The following is a 16,545-nucleotide window of genomic DNA, read 5'->3' on the forward strand; positions in this document are numbered from 1 at the left end:
GAACGGGCAGGTTTGTATAGGTCAGAGTAGAACCGTAAGAAAGCGTCCATAATTTTAGTCGGGTTCTTCATCAGTTCCCCTGTGGCTGCCCGGATTTTAGGGAAGGCTAGCGAGCGCTGTTTGGGACTCAGCTTGGTGGCCAGACGGGAGCCTATCCTGTCAGTTTGGGAGTAAAATTTAGCCCCGGTCCACCAAAGGTGTTGTTCGGCCGCAGTCGTCAGGGAGAGGTCAAGGAGGGAGCGAGCTTTGTCTAGCCGAGCGAGAGATTCAGTCGTGGGATGGCGTTTGTGATTTTTTTTATCAACGTGCGAAATTCCTCTGTAGGTTTAAGTGTGTCTGCCCTATGTTCCGCTCTGAGTTTAGCAGCTAACTGTATCAAGTTTCCCTCTGATAACCGTCTTATGCACCGCCCAGACCGTAGATGGAGATACCTCGTCGCGTTAATAAGAAAGTATTCCTTTATGGCGTCCTCCAGTAAGGAGCATTGTGTCGGGTCGCTCAAAAGCGACTCTCTCAGACGCCAGCGGGGTGGGTTTCTTGAACCCGTAGGTCTCTGTTGTCAAAGTGACCATGGAGTGGTCTGAGAGGGGGGGAATCTACGATCCTGGAGTTACTGATTAGAGGAATTGTCATGGCGTGGATGAAAATGTGGTCGATCCTGGCAAAGGAGTTGTGGGCCGCTGAAAAATGTGTGTAGTTCTTCGTACGTGGGTTGGCTTCTCGCCAGACATCTATTAACCCTGCAGAGTGAAGGAGTTTGGCTATTTTAGAACTCTGTTTGGAAGGGCGCTTAGGTTTAGATTTACCGTCTGCCGATTTATCAAGCGAGAAGTCAAAAGCTGTGTTAGAGTCTCCGCCCATGAAGACCGTTCCCTTTAAGTGAGGTTGCAGCTTGCGTAGTAAGGATTCAAAAAAGGGTCTTTGTCCCTTGTTAGGGGTGTAGTAAGAAACAAATGTGTATAGTTCCCCGTCTATATGGCCAGAGACCAGGATATAGAGATCCTGTGGGTCCACTATCGTCTCTAACAGAGAGAGATTGATATGTCTAGCAAAACAAATGGCTACCCCTTTTGTTTTGTTATCTGCCGATGATAGAAAAAATTGGGGATAACGCTGATGGAGGAATGTGGGTTTGTAGTTGGACGGGAAGTGTGTCTCCTGCAGCAAGAGGATATCCGTGTGTATAGAGTTGGAGGAGTTTCCTGCGTTTGACGGGGGAATTAAGGCCCTGGGCATTATGGGAGATAATATTGAGGGATGGCGGTGGGGAATGTGTGTCAGTCATGGATCAGAGGGGAGGAATCTATACCAGGTAATCGTAGCCTACCTTGGCCTTGTGGAAAGTACATTGTTTTTGCAGGTACACAAAAATGTGCATTTATGTATTTATTTCTTTGGAGCCTGTAAAGCATTGCACCAGCGATCAGCAGATTGCCAGTGCCATGCAGGTTACCTCCAGATCTGTCAGAGTATCTGTGTGCCTGCACATCCCGTATGGGAAAGCAGATACAATCTGACAGGAAGAATCAATGAATCACCACGGCACTCCAGAGCGATGTTAGTTCATTGAGAACTACAAGCCGACAACCGCAAAGTCCTTAAACAGCCAATAGATAAGTTTGTTGGCTCTGTAGCGCTAACTTTTCTACTTCAATTTAAACTTCTAAAGGCTAAGTTCCTGCCGTATTTAGGGTGTAACATGTAAAGTGTTCAGCATGCACCCACTCTCCCCCTGCTGATTGCAGGTGCAATAAATGCACATATTTTTTTACCTGCGAGGAGATGCTGCTGATCGGCACTCCTCGCCACACAAGGAGAGCCAATTAATGGCACTTCCGTATTTACATTTGACCTGCTGTGATTGGACACAGCCGATCACATGGTTAAAGAGCCGTGGCCACAATGCACACAGGCTCACCAAAATTGTACAATAGAAGATTGGAAAAACATTGTCTGGTCTGATGAGTCTCAAATTCAGCTGCGACATTCAGATGGTAGGGTTAGAATTTGGTGTAAACAGCATGCAAGCATGGATCCATCTTGCTTTGTATCGGCGGTTCAGGCTAGTGATGGTGATGTGGGCGATATTTTCTTGGCCCCTTAGTACCAATTGATGATCGTTTAAATGCCACGGCCTACCATGGCATTGTTGCTGACCATGTCCATCCATTTATCTTCCGATTACTTCTTCCAGCAGGATAATGCACCATGTCACAAAGCTCAAATCCTCTGAAACTGATTTCTTAATTTCAATAGTTTTTTATTGTTTTATACGGTATAAACATACATGGAAAACATGTCGTGGGTATACATATGTTAGTACACGCGGATGTCCAAAGTCCAACAGAAGTAGACATCCGTATTATACAATACAAAATAAGAGTACAGCTTTGGGAATGCAATTCTACGATTCAGCGGGTAACACATAGACGTGCCTTGGGACCCATCTTCCAGAGGTCACCCCTTAGGTACTTGCTGTGACCTGTGGAATCGGGCCTATACCCTCCAAGCTGCACATGCTCTCAAAATTGCTGCATAGTGTATGCAACAATACTCTCCACGAACATTTGTATGCTACTCATATAAGAGATTTAAACTGTAATGTTGAACATGGAGCAACATACTCCGTGGTTACAAATTTAACAAAGGAAGCCAAAAATAGCCAAAAATAACGAAAAATAAAATAAAATAAGATAAAATAAGGAAAAGGAAAAGGAAGGAACCAGCACTTCGCCTTGAACTAGATTTACAACTTATTTATCAGTTTTTAATACTATAACCGTTCTTAATATAGGAGTTTGTTAGTGTCGTACCAATCCACCCAGGACTGCCATTGAGTAAGAAATGTGGTAATTCTGCCCTCCGAATAGGCTAGCATGCGTTCATACATGAAGTGCAAAGACACGGTTTTAACCACATCTTCTACCTTGGGGCTCACATTGGATCTCCAAAGTCTCAGTATGACCAACTTGGCTGCCAGTAGGAGATGTATGATGCATTTCCTAAAAGGAGGAGGAAAGTCCTCTATGCCCAGGTGTAATATGGCTAAGGAAGGTGAGAGGTGTACAGCGAGTCCCGTAACCTGGCGCATAATTGCAAATATGCTACTCCAGAATCCAGCCAATTTCCCACATGCCCATAAAATATGAAACAGTGATCCCACTTGTGAGCACTGTCTCCAGCAAAGTGGAGATTCTTCATGACCAAACTTAGCGAGTCTGGATGGAGTTAGGTACCACCTTTGAGTAACCTTGTGATAAAGTTCCCATAAGTTGGCACTTTTGGTGGCTGAGAGTGTGTATCGTAGTGCTTTGAGCCATTGGTCGTCCACATAGGGACCACCTAGATCTCTTTCCCATGCCATTAAGGCGTTGCTCTTAACAAAGATATCTTTGTTGTTAAGTAGGTTGTAAATTAATGTTATACCCTTACTCTTGCTTCTCTGAGAGGTGAAAAATGTTTTTGTTTTCCAGAATATCTTATAGGGCTTATATTGTTTACTTTTGAGGAATGACTGTACTCTAAGGAAGCTGAATTGTTCCGAACTAGGGAGATTGTATGTAGTTTGTAATTGCTGAAAGGGTTTCAGTTTCCCCTCCTCTAGAATATCAGAAATCCACTGTACACCTCCCATCGTCCACCTCTGCAGGTTTAAATTGGGTATTATTAAGGCTAAGGAGGAGATAGGTATGTCCAAACCCACCATAGGAATTGAAAGTAGCTCCGCCGAGGCAAAGTTCCTCCATGCCTCTAGAGTAGCTACCATAGGGGGTGCTAAGGTCCTTTGTGTGCTTTTGAGGAATGGGCTTGCCAGCAGAAGCGCTGCCAAGTCCCGTCCTGGCGCTTGGTTTTGCTCAAGGGGTCCCCATATTGGGGTTGTCTGGGTTGGGAACCAACTTTTAGCTTGTGTTAAAACAGCCGCTAGATGGTAGTCAGCAAAGGAGGGAACTCCCATGCCCCCGGCCATCCTATTCTTGCACAATTTGTGAAATGCACTACGTGCTCTTTTACCCACCCATATATATCTTGATAGAGTACCTTGTAATTCCCCGAAAAACTTTTTATTCACCGGTATTGGTACCGTTCTAAACACGTACAGCACCTGTGGTAGTATCTGCATTTTGAAGGCGGCCAATCTACCGGACCATGACAAAATATGTTTGCTCAGCGCCTTTGTTCCTTCCCTGACCTTATCCACTAACGGTAAATAATTGGCGGTGAATAATTGCTCTGGATAGGCAGTAAGATGGATCCCCAGGTAGTCAAGTGTGTGGTCATTCCACACATAAGGATAAGCATTTTGCATAATCATTTTCTCATCGACACTGACACCCAGATTTAAGATAAAAGATTTGGTCTCATTCACCTTGTAGTATGATATTTTACCATAATCTCGAAGCAGACAAGAAACCCTTTCCAGGGAAGTCACCGGATTAGTAAGCATCAGTATAACGTCATCAGCGAAAAGGCTGATGACGTGTTTTTTACCTGCTATTGTAAACCCATGCACTCCAGGTGCTTGTCTAATGGAAGCCGCAAGCGGCTCCATTAGTAGATTGAAGATGAGGGGTGATAGTGGGCACCCTTGCCTTGTGCCATTCGTGATTCTAAAGGGTTTAGATAGCATTCCGGACGTATAAACTTTGGCCGACGGGACCGTGTACAGGGCCAAAATCGCTGATAATAAGTGCTTTTCAAAGCCGTATTTTTCCAAAGCGCATTTCAGGTACATCCAATGCACCCTGTCGAACGCCTTCTCTGCATCCAAAGCTAGGAGCAGAGAAGGCGTTCGTGTCGTTCGTGCTATGTGGGTGATATTGATTAAACGCCTTGTAGCGTCCGAGGCTTGTCTGCCTTTCGTAAACCCAGATTGGTCCGGATCTATTAAAGTGGGTATAACGTCTACTAATCTCAGGGCTATCATTTTGGCGTAAACCTTAAGGTCATTATTCAGTAAGGAGATTGGGCGAAAATTTTGAGGTACATCCGGTGACTTCCCAGGTTTGGGTAGTGTTACAATCAGAGCCTCAAGCATTTCGGGTGGAAAAGACGTCGAGGTCGCAGCTAAATCAAACACCTTCAATAGATGTGGCCCTAAGATTGTTTGAAAGGTCTTGTAATAGTCTCCTATGAGTCCATCAGGGCCTGGGGACTTGTTGGAAGGGAGAGTTTTTATAGCCTGCACCAGTTCGTTCAGTGTGAAGGGGGAGTTCAGGTCACTTGATTGTTCTGGGGTCAGAGTGGGTAAGTGGATTTTGGAAAGAAAGTTCTGTATATCGGTTAGTGACGGTTGGTAGGTTGCGGAGTCTTGGTCTAAATTGTATAGGGAGCTGTAATAGTCGCTGAACGCGTCTGCTATGTTTTGAGGGTCATACACCGGTTTCTTGGTCCTGGGATGTGTTAAGCGAGCAATCTTGGTTTTAAAGCGCTGACCTCGTAAATAACGGGCCAACGCTTTGCCTGCTTTGTTATTAGTCGAGTAGAAGGACATTTTTGCCCATCTATCTTTGGTTTCAAAGTCATGTAGGAGAAGGAGCTTGAGGTCATGTCTTAGGTCTGCCAGTCTGGCACTTGTGGATGCATTAGGATTGGATTTATTTAGAGTGTCAAGGGCGTCTATGTCTTTGAGGAGAGTGGTAAGTTTTAGTTGCTTCTGCTTCTTGGCCCTGGAACCCAGCTGGATAAACACCCCTCTGATGAAGGCTTTATGAGCGTTCCAGAGTGTGAATGGGTTATCCGTGGATTGAGAATTGAGCTGGAAATACTCCTCTAGTTGTTCTCTGATCGTTTCTTTGGTGGCTGTGTCCTGAATGATGGAAGAGCTAGCTCTCCACACAAAGGCAGCAGTATCAGGATATTTGTCACCTAGGGTCAGGAGAACAGAGGCGTGATCTGACCACGTGATCGTGTTAATCTTGGTATGTACAACTCTGGTGAGCAGCCATTTATCCAATAGAAACAGATCAATCCTCGAGTATGAGCAATGCCTGTGTGAGAAAAAGGAGTAATCTCTCTCGGTAGCATGCGTGCAGCGCCACGCATCGTACAGATCATGAGATCGCAGGAAATTAGCTAGGGTCGGGCCCTTCCCCTGGAGCACCGTGGTGGAATCCAGCATTGGGTCCGGAACTACATTTAGATCGCCACATAATATCAGGGATCCTTGGAGGGATTCCCTGATCTTACGCATGAGGCCATTTAAAAATTTAATCTGTCTCTTGTTTGGGACATATACATTCACTAGCGTGTATCTAATACCATTGATATCACATATTAATACTATATAGCGACCAGAGGAATCAGAATATTCCTTAATCAAGGAAAAGGAAACCGTGTCCCTGACAGCTATCATTACTCCCCTTTTTTTTGCCTCCATATTAGAAAAAAAGTAATGTTGAAAGGATCGGTATGTACATTTAGGTGGCGCATGACTATGAAAGTGGGTCTCCTGAACACAGAGAACGTCACACCGCGAGGAGTCAGCTTCCCGCCAGAGCGACGCCCTCTTAACAGGATGATTCAAACCATTTGCATTGATCGATAAAATTTTAACCGGCATTACAAGCAAAGTAATATAGTGTTATCAACAGGGGTCTTGTGTACTCACGACCCCTTGTCATCATAGATAATTCAAGAAGATAGACTGTTCGACTGATAACGTTGCTCCAGTTCAGGTAGAGGTGACACAAGTCCCTTGCAGCTGGGTGGTTAGAGATGATGCAAACTGTAGAATCTGAATGGTGCGGTTCCTGAAAACAAGATTGGTTATAAAAGAAGCACAAACATAAAGTAAACCAGAAAATAAAATAAAATATGAACTGTAAAAGGAGGGCCGAAACGACCCGAGTGCAGCAAATACTGCTCAAATACAGGGGAGCTTAATCGTGGTAGAGCTCCAAGGCGGGACCCCATAGGGCCAAAAGAATATATGCACAGGGCAATGATATTGGGCCGAGAATTCAGTCATTTCAGTGGGTCTTAGAGACTTGTTGCCAATCAGGGGACACCCTGCCGGGTGTGTTAGCGCTGGTAGAAGTAGAGTTGTCTTCGTGGAGAATCTTCCATTTCTGAAGTAGTTTGAAGCCTTTGGCTGGGGAGGTAATCACATGCGTAGTTCCATCTTTGGTCACCATCAACTTCGTTGGAAATCCCCACTTATATACAATGTTGTGATTCCTCAGGGCTTTGGTGATAGTATTCAAATTCCTCCGAAGCTGCAGGGTGAACTGCGATAAGTCGGCATAAAACTGTAGGGGTGCGTAGTCAGTACCCCCATGTTCCCCCTTGCGGGTAATAGACATCAGCCGTTCTTTAGACTGGTAAAAGTGCATTCTGAAGAGAACATCCCTGGGAACATTCTCTGGAATAAAGGAGGGTTTAGGCAGCCGATGTATTCTATCGATAGACAGCTCTATAGCAGGGATATCAGGCATTAGGGCCGTCAGCATGGTCATGGCGTATGTGCGCAGACTAGAGGGGGCCACAGTTTCTGGGATGCCACGTATTTTCACGTTATTTCTACGTGACCTATCCTCTAAATCTGCTAATTTAGCTTTTATCCACATTTGTTCTTCCTCCGCTGTATCATGAGCATCCACTAAGTCATTTATGGTGGTTGCGTATTCCCCCATTTTGGTTTCAATGTGGCTAACTCTTTCACCCACTGCTGACAGCTCAGTGCTAAACTTCCTCATGCAAGACATCATATCCCCATGAATAGTGCTCCTTAAAGAGATGAGCATGTCTTTAAGGGTAGTGTCCAGGACTGGCTGATGTTGTGTGGGGAATGAAATTATGGAGTCAGGGAGCTCCCTTGTGTCTTCCTGTGAGTCAGCGTTGGATCTTACCTCACACTGCTGGGTGTCAGATTCGTCCGCTCTGAAACGGGATTTTGCAGGGCTTCTGCTGAGCGGGGAAGGAACTTGTGGTGTCCCTCCAGCTTCAGGGGAGTCTCGGTGGTCTGGCAAAGCGATGGCCTGAAAGCGACCATTGCGGGATCCAGATAGGGAGGAAGCGCCGGCGCCATCTTGCCCACGAGGCAGCGGCGATGAGGAGAAAAAGTCCGTCAGCTTTTTCGGCCGGTGCTCTGCCTGTCTCTTCCTCGTCATTGCGTCCCGTTGGTGGGCGAGTGTTCCGCTGCAATTAGGGTAGGTGTAGGGCTAGAAATAGAGCCTCAGTGCGCTGTGAGCCGCTGTACAAGTCCGCCGTAAGCCGGAGCTCAGGAGTCACACCGCCATCTCGGTGGAGTCCAAGCCACGCCCCTCTGAAACTGATTTCTTGAACATGACAATGAGCTCACTGTCCTCCAATGGCCTCCACAGTCACTAAAACGTAATCCTATCGAGCAGGGTTTCTCAACCCGTGGTACGCATACCCCTGGGGGTACGTGCACCAAGGGCAGGGGGTACGCCCAGTGCTGTGTGTCCCGCCTCCCACACACATACAGTCCCTGGCAGCTTGCTGTAGCGCGGCACTGTGGTACCAACAGGGGAAGTGGTCTGCCCAGTGTGTGTGTGTGTGTGTGTGTGTGTGTGTGTGTGTGTGTGTGTGTGTGTGTGTGTGTGTGTGTGTGTGTGTGGTCTCAGCCTGGCAGCAGCTGCTCTGGGTCCTGTCAATGTAATGGAGCCCATCATGCTGCCCGCAAGATGTTTCCCCGGCCAGGACTGAATGACCAGGGTCAGTAGGCTGCCCCATGTCCTCTCATCTCCCAACTCCTCCCCCTCTCCAGCATGGCTCGGATCTCCTGCCAAGTGTAAAGAACCCATCTGGATGATGCCTACTGCGATTCCCTGATCTCCTCTCCACTCTGCAATCCTGCACATAGCCAGCACACTTCAGATAGGAAAAAAAAGTGAGTGCTGTCCGTCACTTTCCTGTCTTCCTGTGTCTGCTCAGGAACTACACATCTCAGCATGCACACCCATCGATGCCCCCTATCAGTGCCGCTTCATCAGTGCCTTTCTCGAGACAGGGGTACTTGGGAAATTGTTTAAGGCCTGCAGGGGTACTTCACCTCAAAAAAAGGTTGAGAAACACTGCAATAGAGCATCTTTGGGATGTGGTGTAACGGGAGATTCACATTATGGATGTAGAGCCGACAATATGGACCAAAATCTCTTAGGCCGGGTTTACACTGGTACAACATTGCCCTGCAACTTGAAGTCTGACATGCGTCCGACTTCAATGAACAGTGATTCGACTTTGATCCCCGACAATACCGGGCACTGTGCTTGGTATAAATCTTTAGGGGGGACGCACAACATTTAAAAAAAAAAATGGCATGGGTTCCCCTTCCAAGAGAATACCAGGCCCTTCGGGCTGGTATGGATTTTAAGGGGGGCCCCCTCACCGAAAAAATGGTGTGGGGGTCCCCCCAAAATCCATACCAGACCCTTATCCGAGCACACAACCCGGCAGGTCAGGAAAGGGGGTGGGGACGAGCTGTACCAGGCTGCATGCCCTCAACATGGGGGGGGGTGATTCTTTGGGGCAGGGGTGCCCTGTGCCCCCACCCCAAAGCACCTTGTCCCCATATTGATGAGGACAAGGGCCTCTTCCCGACAACCCTGGCACCTAGATCCTGGCTCCCCACCCTATGTGAATAAGTATGGGCTCCATCGTACCCCTACCCATTCACCTAAAAAAACAAAAGTGTCAAAAAAAAATCCGCAGTACACAGGTTTTAAAAGTAATTTATTAAGGCAGCGCCAGCATTTATTAAGGCATCGCCAGCATCTCTGCCGACTTCTTCTCCCCTCTCCGGCTCTTCGGCCTCCTCTGCTGATGTCTTCTGCCTCTGTCTGGTTCTTCTCTCGTCTCGGTCTGGTTCTTCTCTCGTCTCGGTCTGGTTCTTCTCTCGTCTCGGTCTGGTTCTTCTCTCGTCTCGGTCTGGTTCTTCTCTCGTCTCGGTCTGGTTCTTCTCTCGTCTCGGTCTGGTTCTTCTCTCGTCTCGGTCTGGTTCTTCACTTGTCTCTATCTGGTTCTTCTCCTGTCTCTATCTGGTTCTTCTCCTGTCTCTGTCTGGTTTTTCTCCCCTGTCTCTCCCTCTGTCGGCTGTCTTCTGCCTCTGCCCGGCTCTCCAATTAGGCAAATTTGGCAGTGGCCTTAGGCCTCGCCCCCACAGGGGCCTTGCGGTCACCTAATTTGCCTGTATCGCAACCTCGATGATTAGCCGGGACCATGCCTGCAATATGTTCCAACTTCCATTCTCGAGCCGAAGTCCCGGCAAATCAGAGTGCCGCAATGCCCGCGGCTTGTGCGGGGTGTCTCCGTTCCCGCGCGCCGCAAGCTCCGATCCACTCCACTGTGCATTGCAGCCGGCATCTCTCCTTTCCCCAGCTGCCGCCTGCCTGGCACACACACACAGCGTGCAGTGCCGTGCACTGTGGAGCGGAGCGAACTGAAACCGCCCCTCCTCCTCCTGTGCTGTGATGTTTTCCTGTGCACGGAGGTCAGAGGAGGGAAGGAGGCGCACATCACATGTACCGAGAGCGCGCTGGTCTGAGGTCTGTCATCTGTGTAATCTAAAAGTGAGTCCTGGAGGGGAAGGGGTGCATGAAGAAGAGGGTGAGGGAGGGGGGACAAGCAAAGAGTTCACTTGGAGTGATTTGGGGGAGAGGATATCTATCCATCCCCTCCATACAATCCCAGGCCAATCCACCCCCCAATCCAATCCCAGTTCCATCCATCCCCCCATACCATTCCGGCTCCATCCATCTCCCCAATCTAATCCCAGTTCCATCCATTCACCCCACACCAATCCCATCCCTGCTACATCCACCCCCGATCCAATGCCAGCTCCATCTATCCCCCATACCATCCCAGCTCCATCCACCCCACCCCCAATCCCATCCTGACTCCATCCATCCCCCCATACCATCCCAGCTCCATGCACCCCCCCATCCCGGCTCCATCCATCCCACCACAATCCCATCTTGACTCCATCCATTCCCCCCAATCCCATGCTTGCTCAAACCATCCCGGCTCCATCCATTCCCCCCGATCCCATCCCGACTTCATCCATTCCCCCCGATCCCATCCCGGCTTTATCCATTCCCCACGATCCCATCCCGGCTTCATCCATTCCCCCTGATCCCATCCCCGCTTCATCCATTCCCGCCGATCCCATCCCGGCTCCATCCATTCTCTCGATCCTATCCCAGCTCATCTACCACCCCGATACCATCCCTGCTCTGTCCATCCCCTGATCCCATTCCAGCTCTATCCCCCCTCAATCCCATCCCTGGTCCATTCATTGTGGCAGGTTAAGGGGGAGAGCCACACCAACACACTAGCCTGCTAAGTGCAGGGGGGATGCGCGGTGTGCCACTACTTAAATTGGCATGGGGCAGGGTCATCGGAGGCCCTCCCCTTATGACCTTGTGCCCTGTGTGGTGATGTCATAAGGGGACTGGCCTTTTGTGACCCTGCCCCATGCCAATAGAAGTAGTGGCACACAATGCACCCAGCATTAGAGCAGGAGAGAGCATTGAGTCAACATCGGAAGAACAACAGAGAGAGAAAGACAGCAGAAAAGACCCGGCAGAGGTAGAAGACAGTGGACAGAGGGAGAAGAACCGGAGAGAATGGGTAGAAGAACCGGCAGAGGCAGAAGACATCAGCGGAGGAGGCAGAAGAGCCAGAGAGGTGAAAAGAAGTTGGAAGAGACGCCGGAGCTGCCTTAGTAAATTACTTTAAAAACCTGTGTACGACTTTTCGGCGTGGGGGTTTCCCTTAAAATCCATACAAGACCGAAGGGCCTGGTATGCTCTTGGAGGGGGAAACCCATGCCGTTTATTTTTAGTTTTTTGGGCGTGGAGTTCCCCTTCAAGATCATCAGAGCACAAGTTGCATGCCAAAGTTGGAGGAGTTAAGACAACGATCCGACTTTGATCCAACTTCAGTGATATTCAATGGGCTGAAGTAGAATCAAAGTAGAATCAAGTCGGACCAAAGTAGTACAGGGAGCATTTTCAAAGTCGGACCGACTTGTGTCGGACCAGTTAAGACGGCTCTCATAGGGAAACATTGATTTTCACAAGTCATGCGACATGAGCTCCCAATGTTGGAGCGTTTGTCTTACCAGTGTGAACCTGGCCTGAGGAATGTTTTCAACACCTTGCTAAATCTATGCCACGAAGAGTTTAGGCAATTCTGAAGGCAATAGGGTGTCCAACCCGGTACTATCAAGGTGTACCAAATAAAGTGGCCGGTGCGTGTATATGGCACATTAAAGTGCTTTGTGGTATGGTGGAACACCCTTAATGTGGCATAGAGAAAGTTTGCACATCCTGTCAGGAAATTATCAGACCTATTTTATAAAGGTGTGATTAAAGCACCTGACTGGTCAGTTGTGTAAACGATTTCCTTCTCTTCTCCACCTCAGAGGTGGCAATGAGGTATGAGCCCAGGTGTGCTCGGATCCTCGCCCGAACCCACCTAAGCTTTCCCGGCAGGAAGCTGTCACTACACAAGACATTCCTAAGCAGCCGAGGCCTTCCCCACAATGGCCTGTATACACACTCCTTGTATACATGCTGCTGTGGGGCAGGAAAATAAATGTGTGTGTGTGTACATACATTATATATGTATGTATACATACACACTTGCAGGGCCTCCCTTAAAATCACCATGCCTTTAAAGTCGAGGACCTTTACTACCCAAGAAAATTTTTTTTTTTAGTGCTAGTGGTCCTTATATTCCCTGGGGTCTAGTATGAGTATATTTTCACACCAGATCCCCAGTATATTCCCATCCCACATATGTTCCTACATATGAAGGCATTAAAAATAACAGAAATATTGGAAGACCATGCATGTATAATTGTGTGTTTATTTATATAAAGTAATTTCTGTGACACCTGTACCCGAGTCGATTTGTATAGCCATAAATATACTTGGTTACAATTATTCATGCATGGTCCCTCTCCATTAGGTTTTTTATTAACTTTATTTGATAAATGGACTGCCCTACCGCTATGCATGGTAATATTAATGCACGTACGGTGGTGCATCGCACGGATGTGAACCCAGCCTTATTAATCTTAGTACCATGGAATGCAAAGGACCCCAGGCACTACAAATAACCTGCCACAGGCCCTTTTGTGGCTTACCATACATGCCTAGACCATAGAGTGTCTCTGGACATGGCTGATTATAATTTTAGCTGTCCCTGGTGCATGTGCAGTATTTTTTCCTTTTTATTGTCCTGACTTTGATTAATGTGTTGCCTACAGAGAGTTACTACAGTTTGCATTTCATTATTGCTATTTGCACTGTTTTTATTGAAAAGGTAAATGACCAAAGTAGTTGCCTATATCTCTCCCACTATTAAAATCATGGTAATTGCCAATTTAATTTTTGATTACTTATGAATGTTGATCTCACCCTATCTTTTTTTTTTTCCCACTGTTTAGCTTAGAGTTGTTGCACCAGATGTTTCATTTCCTCATGAAGATTTAGAAGATCTGTATGACATGTTTAAGGTGAGACAGCAGGAAACGTAATCCTGTCGCATGGTCCGCAAATGAGTACTCCTAGTGTTTTATGTACTATTATGCAGGTTCAATGTGTAGTATAGATAGTTTAATTTGTAACACGTAAGAAACTTAAAGCTGACCCCCTCCCCTTTTTCCTTTTTATAAACTGGCCACACAAAGTAAAAATATGTAGCTAAACGAGTGCTGTTTGTACATTGTATTTTTCACACTGCCTCTTGTGTCCACACCCCCACTCTGCTTCTCCCCTTTTCCCTGTGTTGGCCCGCCAAGGATGTTTGTGCCTCTGCTTGCATTATTATTGTACTGCACATGCATGAATTGGAGTGCATGCCGTCATTACATGAGTTGAGTTTTTCTTTTTTTTTTCATACCAATAGATGAGTGTAATGTAGTAGGGAGTATACACCAGATGAAGCACATATTGTCATGCGTTTCATCTCACAAATTCTTAGTGTGATTTAACCACTTAACCCCCGGACCATATTGCTGGTCAAAGACCAGAGCACTTTTTGCGATTCAGCACTGCGTCGCTTTAACTGACAATTGCGCGGGCGTGCAACGTTGGTCCCAAACAAATTTGACGTCCTTTTTTCCCCACAAATAGAGCTTTCTTTTGGTGGTATTTGATCACCACTGCGGTTTTTCGTTTTTGCGCTATAAACAAAAATAGAGCGATAATTTTGAAAAAAAAATATTTTTTACTTTTTGCTATAATTATCCCCCAAAAAATATATAAAAAAAAACATTTTTTTCCCTCAGTTTAGGCCGATACGTGTTCTTCTACATATTTTTCGTAATTTTTTTTGCAATAAGCGTTTATTGATTGGTTTGCGCAAAAGTTATAGCGTTTACAAAATAGGGGGTATTTTTATGGCATTTTTATTATTTTTACTAGTAATGGCGGCGATCAGCTATTATTTTTTTATTTTTTTCGGAACTGCGACATTATGGCGGACACTTTTGACACATTTTTGGGACCATTGGCATTTTTATAGCGATCAGTGCTATAAAAATTAATTGAATTACTACCTGCCGCCGTAATGGCAGTCTGACAAAAGCTTAACAGCGTTTGTGCGCATGTGCAGAAATTCCTCTGCACATACACGTATATGCTGCCAGTCTCTGTCAGGTTCTAAATACCTGGAAGACCACAGCTATGCATATGCGCACCTTCTGGAGCTTTTATGATAACGGTGCGAAAGAGGGGCGGGGGAGGCAATTCATGTGGAGGTTTATTTCCATTTTAACATCATAAGCTGGTGTCTGCGCAACCTGATTCTATTTCAAACAAAATGTTTGGAGAATGAATATTATGCTGTGTCAGACATACATAAACAAAGAAAATTTGGATTCGGTTCTCTTTTACTGACCAGTTCAGTAGAGTTGATGCAAATGTTCATAAGATAATAAAGTGATTTTACATCCCCTGCTCTTTTGCAGCAGGTGACTTCTGCTGAGATTCTCTCCAGAGGTATCTTGGATCATGCTCCATTATTGGTTGCAATTCAACTATCCCCTACAGTGGGCCAGAGGATGGTTTGAGACGCTTTTAAATCATGGCTTAGATGCGGAGAAAGCATTTGACTCTGTGACGTGGGAGTACCTATGGGAGGTCCTGAGGAGGTTTGGCTTTGGCCCTAGATTCCTGCAGTAGCTGGGCACCAACACTTTTTCTGACTTATTTTTCCTTCAGAGAGGGACATCTGCTGCCTAGCCTATTTGCGTTGGCGCCATTTGCAATCTTGGTTTGAGGCTCCCAGCGTATTGAGGGACTTCGGGTTGGCTCTTTGAAAGAGAAGATTTCACTTTATGCGGATGACACGCTATTGTACCTGCACGATGTAAACTCTTCCTTACCGGCAGCCCTTGAGGCCTTCGATGAGTTGGGATGGTTCTCAAAGTCCGTATTAATTGGACTAAGTTGGTCCTTTTGCCTATAGATCCACAGGCTGGGGTGTCTGGAATTCGAACCCCCCCTGCTGTGGGTAGAGGAGATTAAATATCTGAGGATCAATGTTGCACAAGACCTGCGGTCCTTCCACTGTATTAATTTTCTCCCTGTACTTATGCAACTTAAGGAACAGTGCTCAAGATGGACAAATTTAACACTTAAAGCGGGGGTTCACCCTTAGAGGGCACTTTTCCCCCTTAGATTCCTGCTCGTTATTACTAGGGGAATCGGCTATTTATTTTAAAATATGTGCAGTACTTACCCGTTTACGAGACGCATCCTCTCCGTCGCTTCCGGGTATGGGCTTCGGGAATGGGCGTTCCTTCTTGATTGACAGGCTTCCGAGAGGCTTCCGACGGTCGCATCCATCGCGTCACGATTTTCCGAAAGAAGCCGAACGTCGGTGCGCAGGCGCAGTATAGAGCCGCACCGACGTTCGGCTTCTTTCGGCTACGAGTGACGCGATGGATGCGACCGTCGGAAGCCTCTCGGAAGAATGTCAATCAAGAAGGAACGCCCGCTCCCGAAGACCCATACCCGGAAGCGACGGAAGAAGATGCAGCTCGAAAACGGGTAAGTACGGATCATATTTTAATATAAATAGCCGATTCCCCTAGACCGAACGAGCAGGAAGCTAAGGGGAGATTTTTTTTCTTTTTAAAAATGGGTGAACTCCCGCTTTAACCTCCTTGGTCACATAAATATACTGAAGATGATTTGCCTGCCTAAATTCAACTATGACTTTAGAAACTGTCCAGTGTGGATTCCTGCCTCCTTTTTTAAAGACCTGGATGGCTGTGTTGGCTCCATTTTGTGGCAAGGATCTCCTCCTCGCTTAGCCAGATCAACTCTTCAGAGCCGTTGCCTGCTCTCTATGGGTGATGGCTCTGGCTTCCATTTCCTCCCTTCTCCTCCGAGGGAAATCAGAAGTCTTCTCTTTTCGGCCAATCTAATTGGCCAGATTGAGGATCAGTGTTACAACAGCGAATATTCATTTGCTGTAGTAACACCTGGATGGGCTCATAGCGTAATGCTCTGCGCCACAATCCCACATATTTTAAAGCCTATTAGAGCCTATGGCACTAATCCGGGGGTT

The 16,545-nt window shown here is 46.8% G+C and overlaps 1 protein-coding gene across 4 annotated transcripts in view; it reads left to right on the plus strand.

Moving 5' to 3' along the window:
* TBC1D8 (TBC1 domain family member 8) overlaps nt 1-16,545 on the plus strand; it is a 149,558-nt gene that overhangs the window by 110,477 nt on the left and 22,536 nt on the right. For all 4 annotated transcript variants that reach the window (XM_040336436.1, XM_040336434.1, XM_040336437.1 and 1 more), the window contains one exon: nt 13,415-13,483. In XM_040336436.1, coding sequence (XP_040192370.1) covers nt 13,415-13,483 — 69 coding nt within the window. The remainder of the gene's footprint in view (nt 1-13,414; nt 13,484-16,545) is intronic.

The sequence above is a fragment of the Rana temporaria genome, chromosome 2 (assembly GCF_905171775.1).
Source record: "Rana temporaria chromosome 2, aRanTem1.1, whole genome shotgun sequence".
NCBI lineage: Eukaryota > Metazoa > Chordata > Amphibia > Anura > Ranidae > Rana > Rana temporaria.